The sequence below is a fragment of the Pipistrellus hanaki genome (assembly GCF_964339955.1).
Source record: "Pipistrellus hanaki genome assembly, chromosome: 4".
In the NCBI taxonomy this organism is placed as follows: Eukaryota; Metazoa; Chordata; class Mammalia; order Chiroptera; family Vespertilionidae; genus Pipistrellus; species Pipistrellus hanaki.
In genome coordinates, this window is record NC_140506.1 from 99,597,309 (window position 1) to 99,618,756 (window position 21,448).

General features: G+C 61.2%; 1 protein-coding gene across 1 annotated transcript in view; it reads left to right on the plus strand.

Annotated features, from left to right (window-relative positions):
* Positions 1 to 21,448, plus strand: part of OTOA (otoancorin) — a 75,909-nt gene that overhangs the window by 15,866 nt on the left and 38,595 nt on the right. Inside the window, exons 10-12 of the mRNA XM_084882707.1 lie at positions 1,203 to 1,342; positions 3,014 to 3,137; positions 4,390 to 4,605. Of these exons, the coding sequence (XP_084738833.1) occupies positions 1,203 to 1,342; positions 3,014 to 3,137; positions 4,390 to 4,605 (480 nt within the window). The remainder of the gene's footprint in view (positions 1 to 1,202; positions 1,343 to 3,013; positions 3,138 to 4,389; positions 4,606 to 21,448) is intronic.

Below are 21,448 nucleotides of genomic sequence, written 5' to 3' on the forward strand. Positions count from 1 at the left end.
GGACACTGACCAGCGCGGGCAGCCGGGGCTCTAAGGAACCCGGGGGAGGGCCTCCCGCGGTCAGCCCCCACCATGTCCTAGTGCCGTCGAGCTGAGCCGAGAAAGGGCAGCCGTGGTCACGGAGACAGCTCCGGCAGGAGCCGGTGTGACAGGAGGTTGTGAACCAAAAGTCACTTGAGTATTTTTGTCCTCGAGAAAGGCCATGGGACATAGCGTTTCTGGCCAGGAGGCATGAGCCCAAGTGGAAGGCAACGTGGAGGCGTAGCGTCGAGCTGTCCCGAGAAACTTAACTTGTGGCCGGGTGGTCCTCTCCTGCGGCTGACCAGCCACCCCGCAGCCCCCAGAGCGCGCCTCCAGCCTGAGGCGTTGGGGGGTGGGGGTGGGATAAGAGGGGTGGCTCGCTCTGCTTCCGCCCCGAGTGACCCATCGTCCCTGGCCCGTGAGCGAAGCCTGCTTCGGGCGACAGGCTTGTCCAAGGGCCCACCGACCCACAGGGCCTGGCTTTTGTGAGACCGGAGGCAGCACTGGGCTCCCCTTTGACCTGGGAGGCGGGCGGTGCTGAACGTCTTCAATGCTGTCACCCTATCACAATGTGGGCTGAGCCTGCTTTCCCTCCCAGGCAGGTGAGATTCTGAGGATAAGGCAGGTGCATGAGAGGATCAGGAGGCCACAGGCACCTTTTCTTCTTCATCTGGGAGGGTGGGAGGGCGGGAAAGCGGGCACAGGGCAGTCTCCGAGGGAGGGCAGCTGTCTGAGGCTTTTAAGCTCAGAAAGCAGTGCATTGAAATGGGTGTTAATGGGACAGCCTTGGACACAGGCAAAAAGTGAGCAGGAATAGGAAGATGTGCTACTCAGATTCTGTTCCAGTTCACTTCTTAATCTTACAAAGAATACAAGTTTTTAATTGCCCGAGGCCATTTATAAACTCACTCATCTCATCAAAAAAATTGATTCCCCCAAACAGGAAATGTGTGGGCCACCTTCTCTAACCTCAATATAAAAAGCCTAGAAGTAAATGTGCAAATATTAGCTTTAAAAAGTTCAGCTTCATGGATATGAAAAATAATGCTTCCTTAATACAGTGGGGCTTTCTGAGGCTGGAGGCACCCAGCAGCCAGGGGCCCCATCGCCCTGGCACCCTGTGTCTGGGATGGCCCTGGCCACGTCCGCCCCCGGCTGACCTTCCTGTGCTTGTCCACCAGATGGGGCTGTTCATCAGCTATGACAATGCCACCAAGCAGCTGGACACCGTCTATGACATCACGCCGGAGCTGGCCCAGGCTTTCCTGGAGCGGATCGGCTCTTCGGACTTCGACATGAGGAACGCCTCTACCGTCCACAGGCAGGGCCCTCGGAGCTTTTGCCCGAGATGCAAGCACTCTAAGAGTCCGGTTCCTCCGAGCAGCAAAGCCTCCGGGAGGGAAGGGGAAGGGCTGGTCCCTGAATAGTCTGGGGCCTCCAAGATATTCTCCAAGGCCTGAGGGGGGACGGAGGCTTTCTGAGGTCTCCTGGTTGCCAGGCATTTATGCAGCTTTGTCAAGCTCAGGGTTTAACTCGCGGTTTGCTGTCCATCCCAAGGTAAAGTGCAATTCCCAGCGAGTTGGGTGGAGTGCTGGACACGGTTCCTGGGCCCCCATACTTGTGAACTCTTGTTCTCGAGACTCCCAGGCGGGATGTTAGAGCCCAGGTCAGCTCTAGAATTTAGGGGCTGTAATGGGATCCTCCAGGAGCCATTCCCAGCAGGAGCCGTGCTCAGGAAGAGGCCGAATGCTGGGGGGAGGAGGGCATGCAGTGGGGGGATCTCCAGGGCCTTGCTGTCTCCTCCAACATCACCTTAAAGTTTTCCAAACTCACCTGTGAGAATGTCATTACATAAAGTGTTACCCCTTCTTCCTCCATCCCTAGAAATTCTCACCAGCAGCCAGGGTCTCATGTTTCTATGGCTGCACAAAGGAGAGCTAGTGGGACCTGAGCCAGGCCTCCTGGTTTGATCCTGGCTCTGTGACTTACAAGCCGAGTGGTTTCGGCGTGTTCATGCCCCGCTCCGTGCCACCCTTCCTCTGCCTGAGAAAGGGAGCCTGCCCCCCCCCCCCCTTCCCGCCGCACTGTGGGACCACACGGGACACGCAGTTATGTGCTCAGGAAAGGCTGTTATTCTCAGCGCTCATTCCCATCGGCCTTCGCCTCCCCGTCACCTTCCTCAGTAGACACATGTCAGACCCTCTCCTGTGGACACGCCTGAGCATGGCCGTGCCTGGGAGGGCGGGGCCAGGTGCAGCATGGCCAGGCAGGCGGGCAGCATGCCACACCCAGAAGACAGCATGGAGCGTTAAGAGCAGCCAGGACTGAACGTGTGCTCCGTCCCCGCCAGGAAGTGTGCTGACCGTCAGCATGGCTAGCCTCACGCTCAGTGCCCCAGCCCCACACCCATCACACGTACCACGACGTGCTCACCCACACAGCAAACCTCCCCTTCCAAAGCCCCGGGCGGGGTGCCTGCGCAGATGGACTGCGGGAGCACCTTGCAGGGAGGTCAGGTAGCCTGCCGAGTCCGGACCTGGGCTGTGCTCTTCACCCCTGGGGCGGTGCTCCCAGCTGGGCCAGGGTCACAGCCTACTGCTGCCCACACTTCTCTGTCTCTTGGTTTCCTCTCCTTTTGAAAAAAATCATTGTCACCAGGGGGTAGTATGTAAGCACGCTGAGCGCCAGCGAAGGCAGGAAGGCAGGAAGGCAGGCGGCGGGCTGGGGAACAGGAGCCGGGACAGCTATTTCTTTCCCTTCTCTCTGTTGTCCCCCGGGTGCTTACATACTACCCCCTGGGCATGAGTCTGGGCCCCAGAGAACCCCTGGCGGGCAGCGGCCTGTCTCCCATGGAAAGGGGCGTTCCTGTGGCCAACGGCGCCGGCTCCTCAGGCCCCTCCCCCAGGAGGAGAGCTGACAGCCCCGGGCTCCAGGCCGGCTTCCCTGCTGGGCGCGCAGGCCCTGCGCGGTGTCAGCCTTCTCTCTCCCGCAGGCTGGGGCTGCTCGTGTGTTTCTATGGAGACCTGGAGCTGCTGGACGCCACCCTGGCCCGAGTCCTCCTCCACCAGATGATCAAGTGCAGCCGCCTCCGGGGCTTCCAGGCTCGCGTCCAGAAGGTGCACACAGGACGCACAGCCCCGGCCCGCGCCTCAGTCTTACTGGCCAGAGCAATGGGGAGACTTGCCCGGCCTTTCGGGACCTGGATCCAGCCGGAGTGGAAGGGGTCTCAAACACACGAGCTTAACGTGGGAAGGAGCGACACAAAACTAGGAAAAGTTTGTTTGGATTAAAACTCTCCGAGTGGCCACCCCAAGCTTAGAGGTGCAGTCACCAGGGACCGTAAGGGTAGCTTCTGAGGCCCCCGGTGGAGCCGACTGCGCGTCTAACGGCGCCCAGGTGGCTAGCTGCTGCCCAAAGACCACCCGCCAGTGAGCCGTGCTGTCTGGTGCCCTCGCTGGCAGATGTGGACGCTGAAGGCAGGAAGGCAGGAAGGCAGGCAGGCAGGCAGGCAGGCGGCGGGCTGGGGAACAGGAGCCAGGACAGCTATTTCTTTCCCGTCTCTCTGTTGCCCCCCAGTGGCCATTTCAGGACGGCCTGGAACACAGGCACCTCATCTCAAGTGAATACATAGGTTCTTCACACAAATCCAGGTGTTAGAACATGAGCCGTGCTTGCTTTTTTCCTCTTGTGCAGAGGTCATGTTACAAGTGGTGACATGGAAACAATTGGGAAACGCACTTGACTAGCGCTAGACAGACATAAAGTAATTGTCCAGGTGGTCACAGAAGCGTGGGATTTTGTTAGATATCATTTTAAGTGAAAAATATAGAAAAGTACACTTCTGTTCATATGCCAATTATGTAAAAATATGTACTATCGCTTATTTATAAAGGCATCGAGGTCTTAGCAGCCGATAGTTATTTGTGTGAGGCAGGATTTTCAGGAGGCTTACTTTGTGTTACCACTGGGAATTCCTCCCATATAGATTGCACATCGTCATAAAACCCCTGGGTGTTTCAGGAAAGGAAGGCAGCCATGCGTACAGCTGTAGAGTTCAAGGTCACACAGGAAACAGATGCTGTGAGAGCGGCTGGCACTGTGGGTGAGGTGGACAGGGTCCTCCCGCCATGCTTTCAGGCTCATTTAGAGACAAATTAGTGTTTAAATGAAGCACAAGGTCAAGGCCGGAGGAGGCGGTGTTCTCTGGGTGACTAGCTGTCGGGCCTGGCAGGAGTCCCGCCCAGGCTGGGTCCTCTCCCCCTGGGGAGGTGGGTGCTGGAGGCGGCGTGGAGTGGGCACCCAGGACGCAGCCAGGGGCACTCCTGTCCAACTTGCTGTCGACTCTCACTGCAGTTTCTCCCCTGCCAGCTCAAGGCCCACCTCCTGGGCATTGCCACGGAGAACCAGACGCTCAACGAGACCCTGGGCTCTTTGTCGGACGCGGTTGTGGGCTTGACCCACCGCCAGCTGGAGTCCCTGTCCCCCCAGGCTGTGCACAGCGCCATCTCCACCCTCAGCCAGGTGTCGGGCTGGGCCAAGAGCCAGGTGGTCATCTTGTCCGCCAAGTACTTGGCCCATGAGAAGGTCAGTGGGAACTCTGAACTCTTAAAAAAGGTATTTTTATTGAGGAAGGGAGAGGGAGAGATAGAAACATCAGTGATGACAGAGAATCACTGATTGGCTGCCTCTTCCGTGCCCCCCACCGGGCATCGAGCCTGCAACCCAGGCATATGCTACAATCAAACCATAACCTTCTGGTTCATAGGTTGACTCTTAACCACTGAGCCACACCAGCCAGGCTGAACTCTTTTTGTTGCTGCTAATCCTCACCTTACGACATTTTTTCCATTGCTTTGCAGAGAGTGGGAGAGAGGGAAAGAAGGGGAGAGAGAGTGAGTAGACATTTGGGTGAGGAGACACATTGATTAGCTGCCTCTCATATTCGCCCCCACTAAGGGTGGGGCATGACTCTGCAACCCAGGTACATGCCCTGGACTGGGAATGGAATTATCCACCCTTCCGCTGCAGGCCGATGCTCTAATCACTGAGCCACCGGCCAGGGCTCTGACCTCCTTTCAATGCCCGGCACCCAAGGGCCAGCTCTGAGTACACAGCGGACAGCTGAGGAGGACTCCTCGGTTCAAATCCTGTCCTTCCATTTGCTAGCTGGACGTTTGCTACCTTGGACAATTGACTTAACTCCCCCTTGCCTCAGTTTCCCTATTTGTAACATAGATGGGTACCAGTCACATCTATTCCATAGGCGGCTGCATGGCTGACACAGTCAGTACCCAGGAGGAGTGGGGACACCCGTGGCCCCGGGTGTCGCTGGGGGTGTGAGACCTCGTTGAGCAAAGCTCAAGAGTCACCCCACGACGTCCTTGCTGGTTGTTGGGGCTGCGAACACACCTCTGTCCCACGTCAGAGATAGTGCTCTTCCTTTCCAGTCTGTCCCCACAGACCCCACAGACGTCCCCACAGACTGTCCCCACAGACGTCCCCACAGACTGTCCCCACAGACGTCCCCACAGACTGTCCCCACAGACTGTCCCCACAGACTGTCCCCACAGACGTCCCCACACCCACAGACTGTCCTCACAGACTGTCCCCACAGACTGTCCCCACAGACTGTCCCCACAGACGCCCCCACAGACTGTCCCCACAGACGTCCCCACAGACGTCCCCACAGACTGTCCCCACAGACGACTGTCCCCACAGACGTCCCCACAGACTGTCCCCACAGACGACTGTCCCCACAGACTGTCCCCACAGACGACTGTCCCCACAGACGTCCCCACAGACGTCCCCACAGACGTCCCCACAGACGTCCCCACAGACGACTGTCCCCACAGACTGTCCCCACAGACGTCCCCACAGACTGTCCCCACAGACGACTGTCCCCACAGACGACTGTCCCCACAGACTGTCCCCACAGACGACTGTCCCCACAGACGTCCCCACAGACGTCCCCACAGACGACTGTCCCCACAGACGACTGTCCCCACAGACGACTGTCCCCACAGACGACTGTCCCCACAGACGTCCCCACAGACTGTCCCCACAGACGACTGTCCCCACAGACGACTGTCCCCACAGACGACTGTCCCCACAGACGTCCCCACAGACGTCCCCACAGACGACTGTCCCCACAGACGACTGTCCCCACAGACGACTGTCCCCACAGACGACTGTCCCCACAGACGTCCCCACAGACTGTCCCCACAGACGACTGTCCCCACAGACGACTGTCCCCACAGACGACTGTCCCCACAGACGTCCCCACAGACGACTGTCCCCACAGACTGTCCCCACAGACGACTGTCCCCACAGACGTCCCCACAGACTGTCCCCACAGACGACTGTCCCCACAGACTGTCCCCACAGACGACTGACGTCCCTACAGACGTCCCCACAGACGACTGTCCCCACAGACGACTGACGTCCCTACAGACGTCCCCACAGACGACTGTCCCCACAGACTGTCCCCACAGACGACTGTCCCCACAGACTGTCCCCACAGACGACTGACGTCCCTACAGACGTCCCCACAGACGACTGTCCCCACAGACGACTGACGTCCCTACAGACGTCCCCACAGACGACTGTCCCCACAGACTGTCCCCACAGACGACTGTCCCCACAGACTGTCCCCACAGACGACTGACGTCCCTACAGACGTCCCCACAGACGACTGTCCCCACAGACGACTGACGTCCCTACAGACGTCCCCACAGACGACTGTCCCCACAGACTGTCCCCACAGACGACTGTCCCCAGACGACTGTCCCCACAGACGTCCCCACAGACTGTCCCCACAGACGTCCCCACAGACGACTGTCCCCACAGACTGTCCCCACAGACGACTGTCCCCACAGACGACTGTCCCCACAGACGTCCCCACAGACTGTCCCCACAGACGACTGTCCCCACAGACTGTCCCCACAGACGTCCCCACACCCACAGACGTCCCCACAGACTGTCCCCACAGACGTCCCCACAGACGACTGTCCCCACAGACGACTGTCCCCACAGACTGTCCCCACAGACGACTGTCCCCACAGACTGTCCCCACAGACTGTCCCCACAGACGTCCCCACACCCACAGACTGTCCCCACACTGTCCCCACAGACGTCCCCACAGACGTCCCCACAGACGTCCCCACAGACGTCCCCACAGACGACTGTCCCCACAGACTGTCCCCACAGACTGTCCCCACAGACGTCCCCACACCCACAGACTGTCCCCACACTGTCCCCACAGACGTCCCCACAGACGTCCCCACAGACGTCCCCATAGACGTCCCCACAGACGTCCCCATAGACGTCCCCACAGACGACTGTCCCCACAGACTGTCCCCACAGACGTCCCCACACCCACAGACTGTCCCCACAGACGACTGTCCCCACAGACTGTACCCACAGACGTCCCCACAGACGTCCCCACAGACGTCCCCACAGACTGTCCCCACAGACTGTCCCCACAGACGTCCCCACAGACGACTGTCCCCACAGACGTCCCCACAGACGTCCCCCCACAGACGACTGTCCCCACAGACGACTGTCCCCACAGACGTCCCCACAGATGTCCCCACAGACTGTCCCCACAGACGTCCCCACAGACGTCCCCATAGACGTCCCCACAGACGTCCCCATAGACGTCCCCACAGACGACTGTCCCCACAGACTGTCCCCACAGACGTCCCCACACCCACAGACTGTCCCCACAGACGACTGTCCCCACAGACGTCCCCATAGACGTCCCCACAGACGTCCCCATAGACGTCCCCACAGACGTCCCCACAGATGTCCCCACAGATGTCCCCACAGACGACTGTCCCCACAGACGTCCCCACAGACGTCCCCACAGACGACTGTCCCCACAGACGTCCCCACAGACGTCCCCCCACAGACGACTGTCCCCACAGACTGTCCCCACAGACGTCCCCACAGACGACTGTCCCCACAGACGTCCCCACAGATGTCCCCACAGACGTCCCCACAGATGTCCCCACAGACTGTCCCCACAGACGACTGTCCCCACAGACGACTGTCCCCACAGACCGTCCCCACAGACTGTCCCCACAGACGACTGTCTTCACAGACTGTCCCCACAGACGACTGTCCCCACAGACTGTCCCCACAGACGTCCCCACACCCACAGACGTCCCCACAGACTGTCCCCACAGACGTCCCCACAGACGACTGTCCCCACAGACGACTGTCCCCACAGACTGTCCCCACAGACGACTGTCCCCACAGACTGTCCCCACAGACTGTCCCCACAGACGTCCCCACACCCACAGACTGTCCCCACACTGTCCCCACAGACGTCCCCACAGACGTCCCCACAGACGTCCCCACAGACGTCCCCACAGACGACTGTCCCCACAGACTGTCCCCACAGACTGTCCCCACAGACGTCCCCACACCCACAGACTGTCCCCACACTGTCCCCACAGACGTCCCCACAGACGTCCCCACAGACGTCCCCATAGACTGTCCCCACAGACGACTGTCTTCACAGACTGTCCCCACAGACGACTGTCCCCACAGACTGTCCCCACAGACGTCCCCACACCCACAGACGTCCCCACAGACTGTCCCCACAGACGTCCCCACAGACGACTGTCCCCACAGACTGTCCCCACAGACGACTGTCCCCACAGACGTCCCCACAGACGTCCCCACAGACGACTGTCCCCACAGACGACTGTCCCCACAGACGACTGTCCCCACAGACGACTGTCCCCACAGACGTCCCCACAGACTGTCCCCACAGACGACTGTCCCCACAGACGACTGTCCCCACAGACGACTGTCCCCACAGACGTCCCCACAGACGTCCCCACAGACGACTGTCCCCACAGACGACTGTCCCCACAGACGACTGTCCCCACAGACGACTGTCCCCACAGACGTCCCCACAGACTGTCCCCACAGACGACTGTCCCCACAGACGACTGTCCCCACAGACGACTGTCCCCACAGACGTCCCCACAGACGACTGTCCCCACAGACTGTCCCCACAGACGACTGTCCCCACAGACGTCCCCACAGACTGTCCCCACAGACGACTGTCCCCACAGACTGTCCCCACAGACGACTGACGTCCCTACAGACGTCCCCACAGACGACTGTCCCCACAGACGACTGACGTCCCTACAGACGTCCCCACAGACGACTGTCCCCACAGACTGTCCCCACAGACGACTGTCCCCACAGACTGTCCCCACAGACGACTGACGTCCCTACAGACGTCCCCACAGACGACTGTCCCCACAGACGACTGACGTCCCTACAGACGTCCCCACAGACGACTGTCCCCACAGACTGTCCCCACAGACGACTGTCCCCACAGACTGTCCCCACAGACGACTGACGTCCCTACAGACGTCCCCACAGACGACTGTCCCCACAGACGACTGACGTCCCTACAGACGTCCCCACAGACGACTGTCCCCACAGACTGTCCCCACAGACGACTGTCCCCAGACGACTGTCCCCACAGACGTCCCCACAGACTGTCCCCACAGACGTCCCCACAGACGACTGTCCCCACAGACTGTCCCCACAGACGACTGTCCCCACAGACGACTGTCCCCACAGACGTCCCCACAGACTGTCCCCACAGACGACTGTCCCCACAGACTGTCCCCACAGACGTCCCCACACCCACAGACGTCCCCACAGACTGTCCCCACAGACGTCCCCACAGACGACTGTCCCCACAGACGACTGTCCCCACAGACTGTCCCCACAGACGACTGTCCCCACAGACTGTCCCCACAGACTGTCCCCACAGACGTCCCCACACCCACAGACTGTCCCCACACTGTCCCCACAGACGTCCCCACAGACGTCCCCACAGACGTCCCCATAGACGTCCCCACAGACGTCCCCATAGACGTCCCCACAGACGACTGTCCCCACAGACTGTCCCCACAGACGTCCCCACACCCACAGACTGTCCCCACAGACGACTGTCCCCACAGACTGTACCCACAGACGTCCCCACAGACGTCCCCACAGACGTCCCCACAGACTGTCCCCACAGACGTCCCCACAGACGTCCCCACAGACTGTCCCCACAGACGTCCCCACACCCACAGACGTCCCCACAGACTGTCCCCACAGACGTCCCCACAGACGACTGTCCCCACAGACGACTGTCCCCACAGACTGTCCCCACAGACGACTGTCCCCACAGACTGTCCCCACAGACTGTCCCCACAGACGTCCCCACACCCACAGACTGTCCCCACACTGTCCCCACAGACGTCCCCACAGACGTCCCCACAGACGTCCCCACAGACGTCCCCACAGACGACTGTCCCCACAGACTGTCCCCACAGACTGTCCCCACAGACGTCCCCACACCCACAGACTGTCCCCACACTGTCCCCACAGACGTCCCCACAGACGTCCCCACAGACGTCCCCATAGACGTCCCCACAGACGTCCCCATAGACGTCCCCACAGACGACTGTCCCCACAGACTGTCCCCACAGACGTCCCCACACCCACAGACTGTCCCCACAGACGACTGTCCCCACAGACTGTACCCACAGACGTCCCCACAGACGTCCCCACAGACTGTACCCACAGACTGTACCCACAGACGTCCCCACAGACGTCCCCACAGACGTCCCCACAGACTGTCCCCACAGACGACTGTCCCCACAGACGACTGTCCCCACAGACGTCCCCACAGACGTCCCTACAGACGTCCCCACAGACGACTGTCCCCACAGACGTCCCCATAGACGTCCCCACAGACTGTCCCCACAGACGACTGTCCCCACAGACTGTCCCCACAGACGACTGTCCCCACAGACGTCCCCATAGACGTCCCCACAGACTGTCCCCACAGACGACTGTCCCCACAGACTGTCCCCACAGACGACTGTCCCCACAGACGTCCCCACAGACTGTCCCCACAGACGACTGTCCCCACAGACGTCCCCACAGACTGTCCCCACAGACGACTGTCTTCACAGACTGTCCCCACAGACGACTGTCTTCACAGACTGTCCCCACAGACGACTGTCCCCACAGACGACTGTCCCCACAGACGACTGTCTCCACAGACGTCCCCACAGACTGTCCCCACAGACGACTGTCCCCACAGACGACTGTCCCCACAGACGTCCCCACAGATGTCCCCACAGACTGTCCCCACAGACTGTCCCCACAGACGACTGTCCCCACAGACGACTGTCCCCACAGACGTCCCCACAGATGTCCCCACAGACGACTGTCCCCACAGACGACTGTCCCCACAGACGTCCCCACAGACGTCCCCACAGAGGACTGTCCCCACAGACTGTCCCCACAGACGACTGTCCCCACAGACGACTGTCCCCACAGACGTCCCCACAGACGTCCCTACAGACGTCCCCACAGACGACTGTCCCCACAGACGTCCCCATAGACGTCCCCACAGACTGTCCCCACAGACGACTGTCCCCACAGACTGTCCCCACAGACGACTGTCCCCACAGACGTCCCCATAGACGTCCCCACAGACTGTCCCCACAGACGACTGTCCCCACAGACTGTCCCCACAGACGACTGTCCCCACAGACGTCCCCACAGACTGTCCCCACAGACGACTGTCCCCACAGACGTCCCCACAGACTGTCCCCACAGACGACTGTCTTCACAGACTGTCCCCACAGACGACTGTCTTCACAGACTGTCCCCACAGACGACTGTCCCCACAGACGACTGTCCCCACAGACGACTGTCTCCACAGACGTCCCCACAGACTGTCCCCACAGACGACTGTCCCCACAGACGACTGTCCCCACAGACGTCCCCACAGATGTCCCCACAGACTGTCCCCACAGACTGTCCCCACAGACGACTGTCCCCACAGACGACTGTCCCCACAGACGTCCCCACAGATGTCCCCACAGACGACTGTCCCCACAGACGACTGTCCCCACAGACGTCCCCACAGACTGTCCCCACAGACGACTGTCTTCACAGACTGTCCCCACAGACGACTGTCCCCACAGACGACTGTCCCCACAGACGTCCCCACAGACTGTCCCCACAGACGTTCCCACAGACGACTGTCTCCACAGACGTCCCCACAGACTGTCCCCACAGACGACTGTCCCCACAGACGACTGTCCCCACAGACGACTGTCCCCACAGACGTCCCCACAGATGTCCCCACAGACTGTCCCCACAGACTGTCCCCACAGACGACTGTCCCCACAGACGTCCCCACAGACTGTCCCCACAGACGTTCCCACAGACGACTGTCTCCACAGACGTCCCCACAGACTGTCCCCACAGACGACTGTCCCCACAGACGACTGTCCCCACAGACGACTGTCCCCACAGACGTCCCCACAGATGTCCCCACAGACTGTCCCCACAGACTGTCCCCACAGACGACTGTCCCCACAGACGTCCCCACAGACTGTCCCCACAGACGTTCCCACAGACGACTGTCTCCACAGACGTCCCCACAGACTGTCCCCACAGACGACTGTCCCCACAGACGACTGTCCCCACAGACGTCCCCACAGACTGTCCCTACAGACGACTGTCCCCACAGACGACTGTCCCCACAGACGTCCCCACAGATGTCCCCACAGACTGTCCCCACAGACTGTCCCCACAGACGACTGTCCCCACAGACGACTGTCCCCACAGACGTCCCCACAGATGTCCCCACAGACGACTGTCCCCACAGACGACTGTCCCCACAGACGTCCCCACAGACTGTCCCCACAGACGACTGTCTTCACAGACTGTCCCCACAGACGACTGTCCCCACAGACGACTGTCCCCACAGACGTCCCCACAGATGTCCCCACAGACTGTCCCCACAGACTGTCCCCACAGACGACTGTCCCCACAGACGACTGTCCCCACAGACGTCCCCACAGACTGTCCCCACAGACGTTCCCACAGACGACTGTCTCCACAGACGTCCCCACAGACTGTCCCCACAGACGACTGTCCCCACAGACGACTGTCCCCACAGACGTCCCCACAGACTGTCCCCACAGACGACTGTCCCCACAGACGACTGTCCCCACAGACCGTCCCCACAGACGTCCCCATAGACGTCCCCACAGACGACTGTCCCCACAGACGTCCCCACAGACGTCCCCACACCCACAGACTGTCCCCACAGACGACTGTCCCCACAGACGTCCCCATAGACGTCCCCACAGACGTCCCCATAGACGTCCCCACAGACGTCCCCACAGACTGTCCCCACAGATGTCCCCACAGACTGTCCCCACAGACTGTCCCCACAGACGTCCCCACAGACGACTGTCCCCACAGACGTCCCCACAGACGTCCCCCCACAGACGACTGTCCCCACAGACGACTGTCCCCACAGACGTCCCCACAGATGTCCCCACAGACTGTCCCCACAGACGACTGTCCCCACAGACGACTGTCCCCACAGACCGTCCCCACAGACTGTCCCCACAGACGACTGTCCCCACAGACGTCCCCACAGACGTCCCCATAGACGTCCCCACAGACGACTGTCCCCACAGACGTCCCCACAGACTGTCCCCACAGACGACTGTCTTCACAGACTGTCCCCACAGACGACTGTCCCCACAGACGACTGTCCCCACAGACGACTGTCCCCACAGACGTCCCCACAGACTGTCCCCACAGACTGTCCCCACAGACTGTCCCCACAGACGACTGTCTCCACAGACGTCCCCACAGACTGTCCCCACAGACGACTGTCCCCACAGACGACTGTCCCCACAGACGTCCCCACAGATGTCCCCACAGACTGTCCCCACAGACTGTCCCCACAGACGACTGTCCCCACAGACGACTGTCCACACAGACGTCCCCACAGATGTCCCCACAGACTGTCCCCACAGACTGTCCCCACAGACGACTGTCCCCACAGACGACTGTCCCCACAGACGTCCCCACAGATGTCCCCACAGACGACTGTCCCCACAGACGACTGTCCCCACAGACGTCCCCACAGACGTCCCCACAGAGGACTGTCCCCACAGACTGTCCCCACAGACGACTGTCCCCACAGACGACTGTCCCCACAGACGACTGTCCCCACAGACGTCCCCACAGACGTCCCTACAGACGTCCCCACAGACGACTGTCCCCACAGACTCCCCACAGACTGTCCCCACAGACGACTGTCCCCACAGACGACTGTCCCCACAGACGACTGTCCCCACAGACGTCCCCACAGACGTCCCCACAGAGGACTGTCCCCACAGACTGTCCCCACAGACGACTGTCCCCACAGACGACTGTCCCCACAGACGTCCCCACAGACGTCCCTACAGACGTCCCCACAGACGACTGTCCCCACAGACGTCCCCATAGACGTCCCCACAGACTGTCCCCACAGACGACTGTCCCCACAGACTGTCCCCACAGACGACTGTCCCCACAGACGTCCCCATAGACGTCCCCACAGACTGTCCCCACAGACGACTGTCCCCACAGACGACTGTCCCCACAGACGACTGTCCCCACAGACGTCCCCACAGACTGTCCCCACAGACGACTGTCCCCACAGACGTCCCCACAGACTGTCCCCACAGACGACTGTCTTCACAGACTGTCCCCACAGACGACTGTCTTCACAGACTGTCCCCACAGACGACTGTCCCCACAGACGACTGTCCCCACAGACGACTGTCTCCACAGACGTCCCCACAGACTGTCCCCACAGACGACTGTCCCCACAGACGACTGTCCCCACAGACGTCCCCACAGATGTCCCCACAGACTGTCCCCACAGACTGTCCCCACAGACGACTGTCCCCACAGAAGACTGTCCCCACAGACGTCCCCACAGATGTCCCCCACAGACTGTCCCCACAGACTGTCCCCACAGACGACTGTCCCCACAGACGACTGTCCCCACAGACGTCCCCACAGATGTCCCCACAGACGACTGTCCCCACAGACGACTGTCCCCACAGACGTCCCCACAGACTGTCCCCACAGACGACTGTCTTCACAGACTGTCCCCACAGACGACTGTCCCCACAGACGTTCCCACAGACGACTGTCTCCACAGACGTCCCCACAGACTGTCCCCACAGACGACTGTCCCCACAGACGACTGTCCCCACAGACGTCCCCACAGATGTCCCCACAGACTGTCCCCACAGACTGTCCCCACAGACGACTGTCCCCACAGACGACTGTCCCCACAGACGTCCCCACAGACTGTCCCCACAGACGTTCCCACAGACGACTGTCCCCACAGACGACTGTCCCCACAGACGTCCCCACAGACTGTCCCCACCGACGACTGTCTTCACAGACTGTCCCCACAGACGACTGTCCCCACAGACGACTGTCCCCACAGACGTCCCCACAGATGTCCCCACAGACTGTCCCCACAGACTGTCCCCACAGACGACTGTCTCCACAGACGACTGTCCCCACAGACGTCCCCACAGACTGTCCCCACAGACGACTGTCCCCACAGACGACTGTCCCCACAGACGTCCCCACAGACGACTGTCCCCACAGACTGTCCCCACAGACGACTGTCCCCACAGACGACTGTCCCCACAGACGTCCCCACAGACGTCCCTACAGACGTCCCCACAGACGACTGTCCCCACAGACTCCCCACAGACTGTCCCCACAGACGACTGTCCCCACAGACGTCCCCATAGACGTCCCCACAGACTGTCCCCACAGACGACTGTCCCCACAGACTGTCCCCACAGACGACTGTCCCCACAGACGTCCCCACAGACTGTCCCCACAGACGACTGTCCCCACAGACGTCCCCACAGACTGTCCCCACAGACGACTGTCTCCACAGACGTCCCCACAGACTGTCCCCACAGACGACTGTCCCCACAGACGACTGTCCCCACAGACGTCCCCACAGATGTCCCCACAGACGACTGTCCCCACAGACGTCCCCACAGACTGTCCCCACAGACGACTGTCTTCACAGACTGTCCCCACAGACGACTGTCCCCACAGACGTCCCCACAGACGTCCCCATAGACGTCCCCACAGACTGTCCCCACAGACGACTGTCCCCACAGACGACTGTCCCCACAGACGACTGTCCCCACAGACGACTGTCCCCACAGACTGTCCCCATAGACGTCCCCACAGACGACTGTCCCCACAGACGACTGTCCCCACAGACGACTGTCCCCACAGACTGTCCCCACAGACGACTGTCCCCACAGACGACTGTCCCCACAGACGACTGTCCCCACAGACGTCCCCACAGATGTCCCCACAGACGACTGTCCCCACAGACGTCCCCACAGACTGTCCCCACAGACGACTGTCTTCACAGACTGTCCCCACAGACGACTGTCCCCACAGACGTCCCCACAGACGTCCCCATAGACGTCCCCACAGACTGTCCCCACAGACGACTGTCCCCACAGACGACTGTCCCCACAGACGACTGTCCCCACAGACGTCCCCACAGATGTCCCCACAGACGACTGTCCCCACAGACGTCCCCACAGACTGTCCCCACAGACGACTGTCTTCACAGACTGTCCCCACAGACGACTGTCCCCACAGACGTCCCCACAGACGTCCCCATAGACGTCCCCACAGACTGTCCCCACAGACGACTGTCCCCACAGACGACTGTCCCCACAGACGACTGACCCCACAGACGACTGTCCCCACAGACTGTCCCCACAGACGACTGTCCCCACAGACGACTGTCCCCACAGACGTCCCCATAGACGTCCCCACAGACTGTCCCCACAGACGACTGTCCCCACAGACGACTGTCCCCACAGACTGTCCCCACAGACGACTGTCCCCACAGACGACTGTCCCCACAGACGTCCCCACAGACTGTCCCCACAGACGTCCCCACAGACGACTGTCCCTACAGACGTCCCCACAGACGACTGTCCCCACAGATGTCCCCACAGACTGTCCCCAGAGACGTCCCCACAGACGTCCCCACAGACTGTCCCCACAGACGACTGTCCCCACAGACGACTGTCCCCACAGACGACTGTCCCCACAGACTGTCCCCACAGACGACTGTCCCCACAGACTGTCCCCACAGACGACTGTCCCAACAGACTGTCCCCACAGACGACTGACGTCCCTACAGACGTCCCCACAGACGACTGTCCCCACAGACGACTGACGTCCCTACAGACGTCCCCACAGACGACTGACGTCCCTACAGACGACTGTCCCCACAGACTGTCCCCACAGACGACTGTCCCCACAGACTGTCCCCACAGACTGTCCCCACAGACGACTGACGTCCCTACAGACGTCCCCACAGACGACTGTCCCCACAGACGACTGACATCCCTACAGACGTCCCCACAGACGACTGTCCCCACGACTGTCCCCACAGACGTCCCCACAGACGTCCCTACAGACGTCCCCACAGACGACTGTCCCCACAGACTCCCCACAGACTGTCCCCACAGACGACTGTCCCCACAGACGACTGTCCCCACAGACGTCCCCATAGACGTCCCCACAGACTGTCCCCACAGACGACTGTCCCCACAGACTGTCCCCACAGACGACTGTCCCCACAGACGTCCCCACAGACTGTCCCCACAGACGACTGTCCCCACAGACGTCCCCATAGACGTCCCCACAGACGACTGTCCCCACAGACTGTCCCCACAGACGACTGTCCCCACAGACGTCCCCACAGACGTCCCCATAGACGACTGTCCCCACAGACGTCCCCACAGACGACTGTCCCCACAGACTGTCCCCACAGACGACTGTCCCCACAGACGACTGTCCCCACAGACGTCCCCACAGACGTCCCTACAGACGTCCCCACAGACGACTGTCCCCACAGACTCCCCACAGACTGTCCCCACAGACGACTGTCCCCACAGACGACTGTCCCCACAGACGTCCCCATAGACGTCCCCACAGACTGTCCCCACAGACGACTGTCCCCACAGACGTCCCCACAGACTGTCCCCACAGACGACTGTCCCCACAGACGTCCCCATAGACGTCCCCACAGACGACTGTCCCCACAGACTGTCCCCACAGACGACTGTCCCCACAGACGTCCCCACAGACGTCCCCATAGACGTCCCCATAGACGTCCCCACAGACTGTCCCCACAGACGACTGTCCCCACAGACTGTCCCCACAGACGACTGTCCCCACAGACATCCCCACAGACTGTCCCCACAGACGACTGTCCCCACAGACTGTCCCCACAGACGACTGTCCCCACAGACGTCCCCACAGATGTCCCCACAGACGACTGTCCCCACAGACGTCCCCACAGACTGTCCCCACAGACGACTGTCTTCACAGACTGTCCCCACAGACGACTGTCCCCACAGACGACTGTCCCCACAGACGTCCCCACAGACGACTGTCCCCACAGACTGTCCCCACAGACGACTGTCCCCACAGACGACTGTCCCCACAGACGTCCCCACAGACGTCCCTACAGACGTCCCCACAGACGACTGTCCCCACAGACTCCCCACAGACTGTCCCCACAGACGACTGTCCCCACAGACTGTCCCCACAGACGACTGTCCCCACAGACGTCCCCACAGACTGTCTCCACAGACGACTGTCCCCACAGACGTCCCCATAGACGTCCCCACAGACTGTCCCCACAGACGACTGTCCCCACAGACTGTCCCCACAGACGACTGTCCCCACAGACGTCCCCACAGACGTCCCCATAGACGTCCCCACAGACTGTCCCCACAGACGACTGTCCCCACAGACGACTGTCCCCACAGACGACTGTCCCCACAGACGACTGTCCCCACAGACTGTCCCCACAGACGACTGTCCCCACAGACGACTGTCCCCACAGACGTCCCCATAGACGTCCCCACAGACTGTCCCCACAGACGACTGTCCCCACAGACGACTGACGTCCCTACAGACGTCCCCACAGACTGTCCCCACAGACGACTGTCCCCACAGACTGTCCCCACAGACGACTGTCCCCACAGACTGTCCCCACAGACTGTCCCCACAGACTGTCCCCACAGACGACTGACGTCCCTACAGACGTCCCCACAGACGACTGTCCCCACAGACGACTGACATCCCTACAGACGTCCCCACAGACGACTGACGTCCCTACAGACGACTGACGTCCCTACAGCCGTCCCCACAGACGACTGACGTCCCTACAGACGTCCCCACAGACGACTGTCCCCACAGACGACTGTCCCCACAGACTGTCCCCACAGACGTCCCCACAGACGACTGTCCCCACAGACTGTCCCCACAGACGTCCCCACAGACGACTGTCCCCACAGACTGTCCCCACAGACGACTGTCCCCACAGACGTCCCCACAGACTGTCCCCACAGACGACTGTCCCAACAGACTGTCCCCACAGACGACTGACGTCCCTACAGACGTCCCCACAGACGACTGTCCCCACAGACGACTGACGTCCCTACAGACGTCCCCACAGACGACTAACGTCCCTAAAGACGTCCCCACAGACTGTCCCCACAGACGACTGTCCCCACAGACTGTCCCCACAGACGACTGTCCCCACAGACTGTCCCCACAGACGACTGTCCCCACAGACGACTGTCCCCACAGACTGTCCCCACAGACGACTGTCCCCACAGACTGTCCCCACAGACGACTGTCCCCACAGACGTCCCCACAGACGTCCCCATAGACGTCCCCACAGACGTCCCTACAGACGTCCCCACAGACGACTGTCCCCACAGACGTCCCCACAGACTGTCCCCACAGACGACTGTCCCCACAGACTGTCCCACAGACGACTGTCCCCACAGACGTCCCCACAGACTGTCCCCACAGACGACTGTCCCCACAGTCTATGGGGACAGTCCCCACAGACGACTGTCCCCACAGACTGTCCCACAGACGACTGTCCCCACAGACTGTCCCCACAGACGACTGTCCCCACAGACGACTGTCCCCACAGACTGTCCCCACAGACGACTGTCCCCACAGACGACTGTCCCCACAGACTGTCCCCACAGACGACTGTCCCCACAGACTGTCCCCACAGACGACTGACTTCCCTACAGACGTCCCCACAGACGACTGTCCCCACAGACGACTGACATCCCTACAGACGTCCCCACAGACGACTGACGTCCCTACAGACGTTCCCACAGACTGTCCCCACAGACGACTGTCCCCACAGACTGTCCCCACAGACGACTGTCCCCACAGACTGTCCCCACAGACTGTCCCCACAGACGTCCCTACAGACGTCCCCACAGACGACTGTCCCCACAGACGTCCCCACAGACTGTCCCCACAGACGACTGTCCCCACAGTCTGTGGGGACAGTCCCCACAGACGACTGTCCCCACAGTCCCCACAGACGACTGTCCCCACAGACTGTCCCCACAGACGACTGTCCCCACAGACGACTGTCCCCACAGACTGTCCCCACAGACGACTGTCCCCACAGACGTCCCCACAGACGTCCCCATAGACGTCCCCACAGACGTCCCTACAGACGTCCCTACAGACGTCCCCACAGACGACTGTCCCCACAGACGTCCCCACAGACTGTCCCCACAGACGACTGTCCCCACAGTCTGTGGGGACAGTCCCCACAGACGACTGTCCCCACAGTGTGGGGACAGTCCCCACAGACGACTGTCCCCACAGACTGTCCCCACAGACGACTGTCCCCACAGACGACTGTCCCCACAGACTGTCCCCACAGACTGTCCCCACAGACGTCCCCACAGACGTCCCCATAGACGTCCCCACAGACGTCCCTACAGACGTCCCCACAGACGACTGTCCCCACAGACGACTGTCCCCACAGACTGTCCCCACAGACGACTGTCCCCACAGACGTCCCCACAGACGTCCCCATAGACGTCCCCACAGACGTCCCTACAGACGTCCCCACAGACGACTGTCCCCACAGACGTCCCCACAGACTGTTCCCACAGACGACTGTCCCCACAGACGTCCCCACAGACGACTGTCCCCACAGACGACTGTCCCCACAGACTGTCCCCACAGACGACTGACGTCCCTACAGACGTCCCCACAGACGACTGTCCCCACAGACGTCCCCACAGACGTCCCCATAGACGTCCCCACAGACGTCCCTACAGACGTCCCCACAGACGACTGTCCCCACAGACGACTGTCCCCACAGACTGTCCCCACAGACGACTGTCCCCACAGACGACTGTCCCCACAGACTGTCCCCACAGACGACTGTCCCCACAGACGTCCCCACAGACGTCCCCATAGACGTCCCCACAGACGTCCCTACAGACGTCCCCACAGACGACTGTCCCCACAGACGTCCCCACAGACTGTTCCCACAGACGACTGTCCCCACAGACGTCCCCACAGACGACTGTCCCCACAGACGACTGACGTCCCTACAGACGTCCCTACAGACGACTGACGTCCCTAAGACGTCCCCACAGACGACTGTCCCCACAGACGT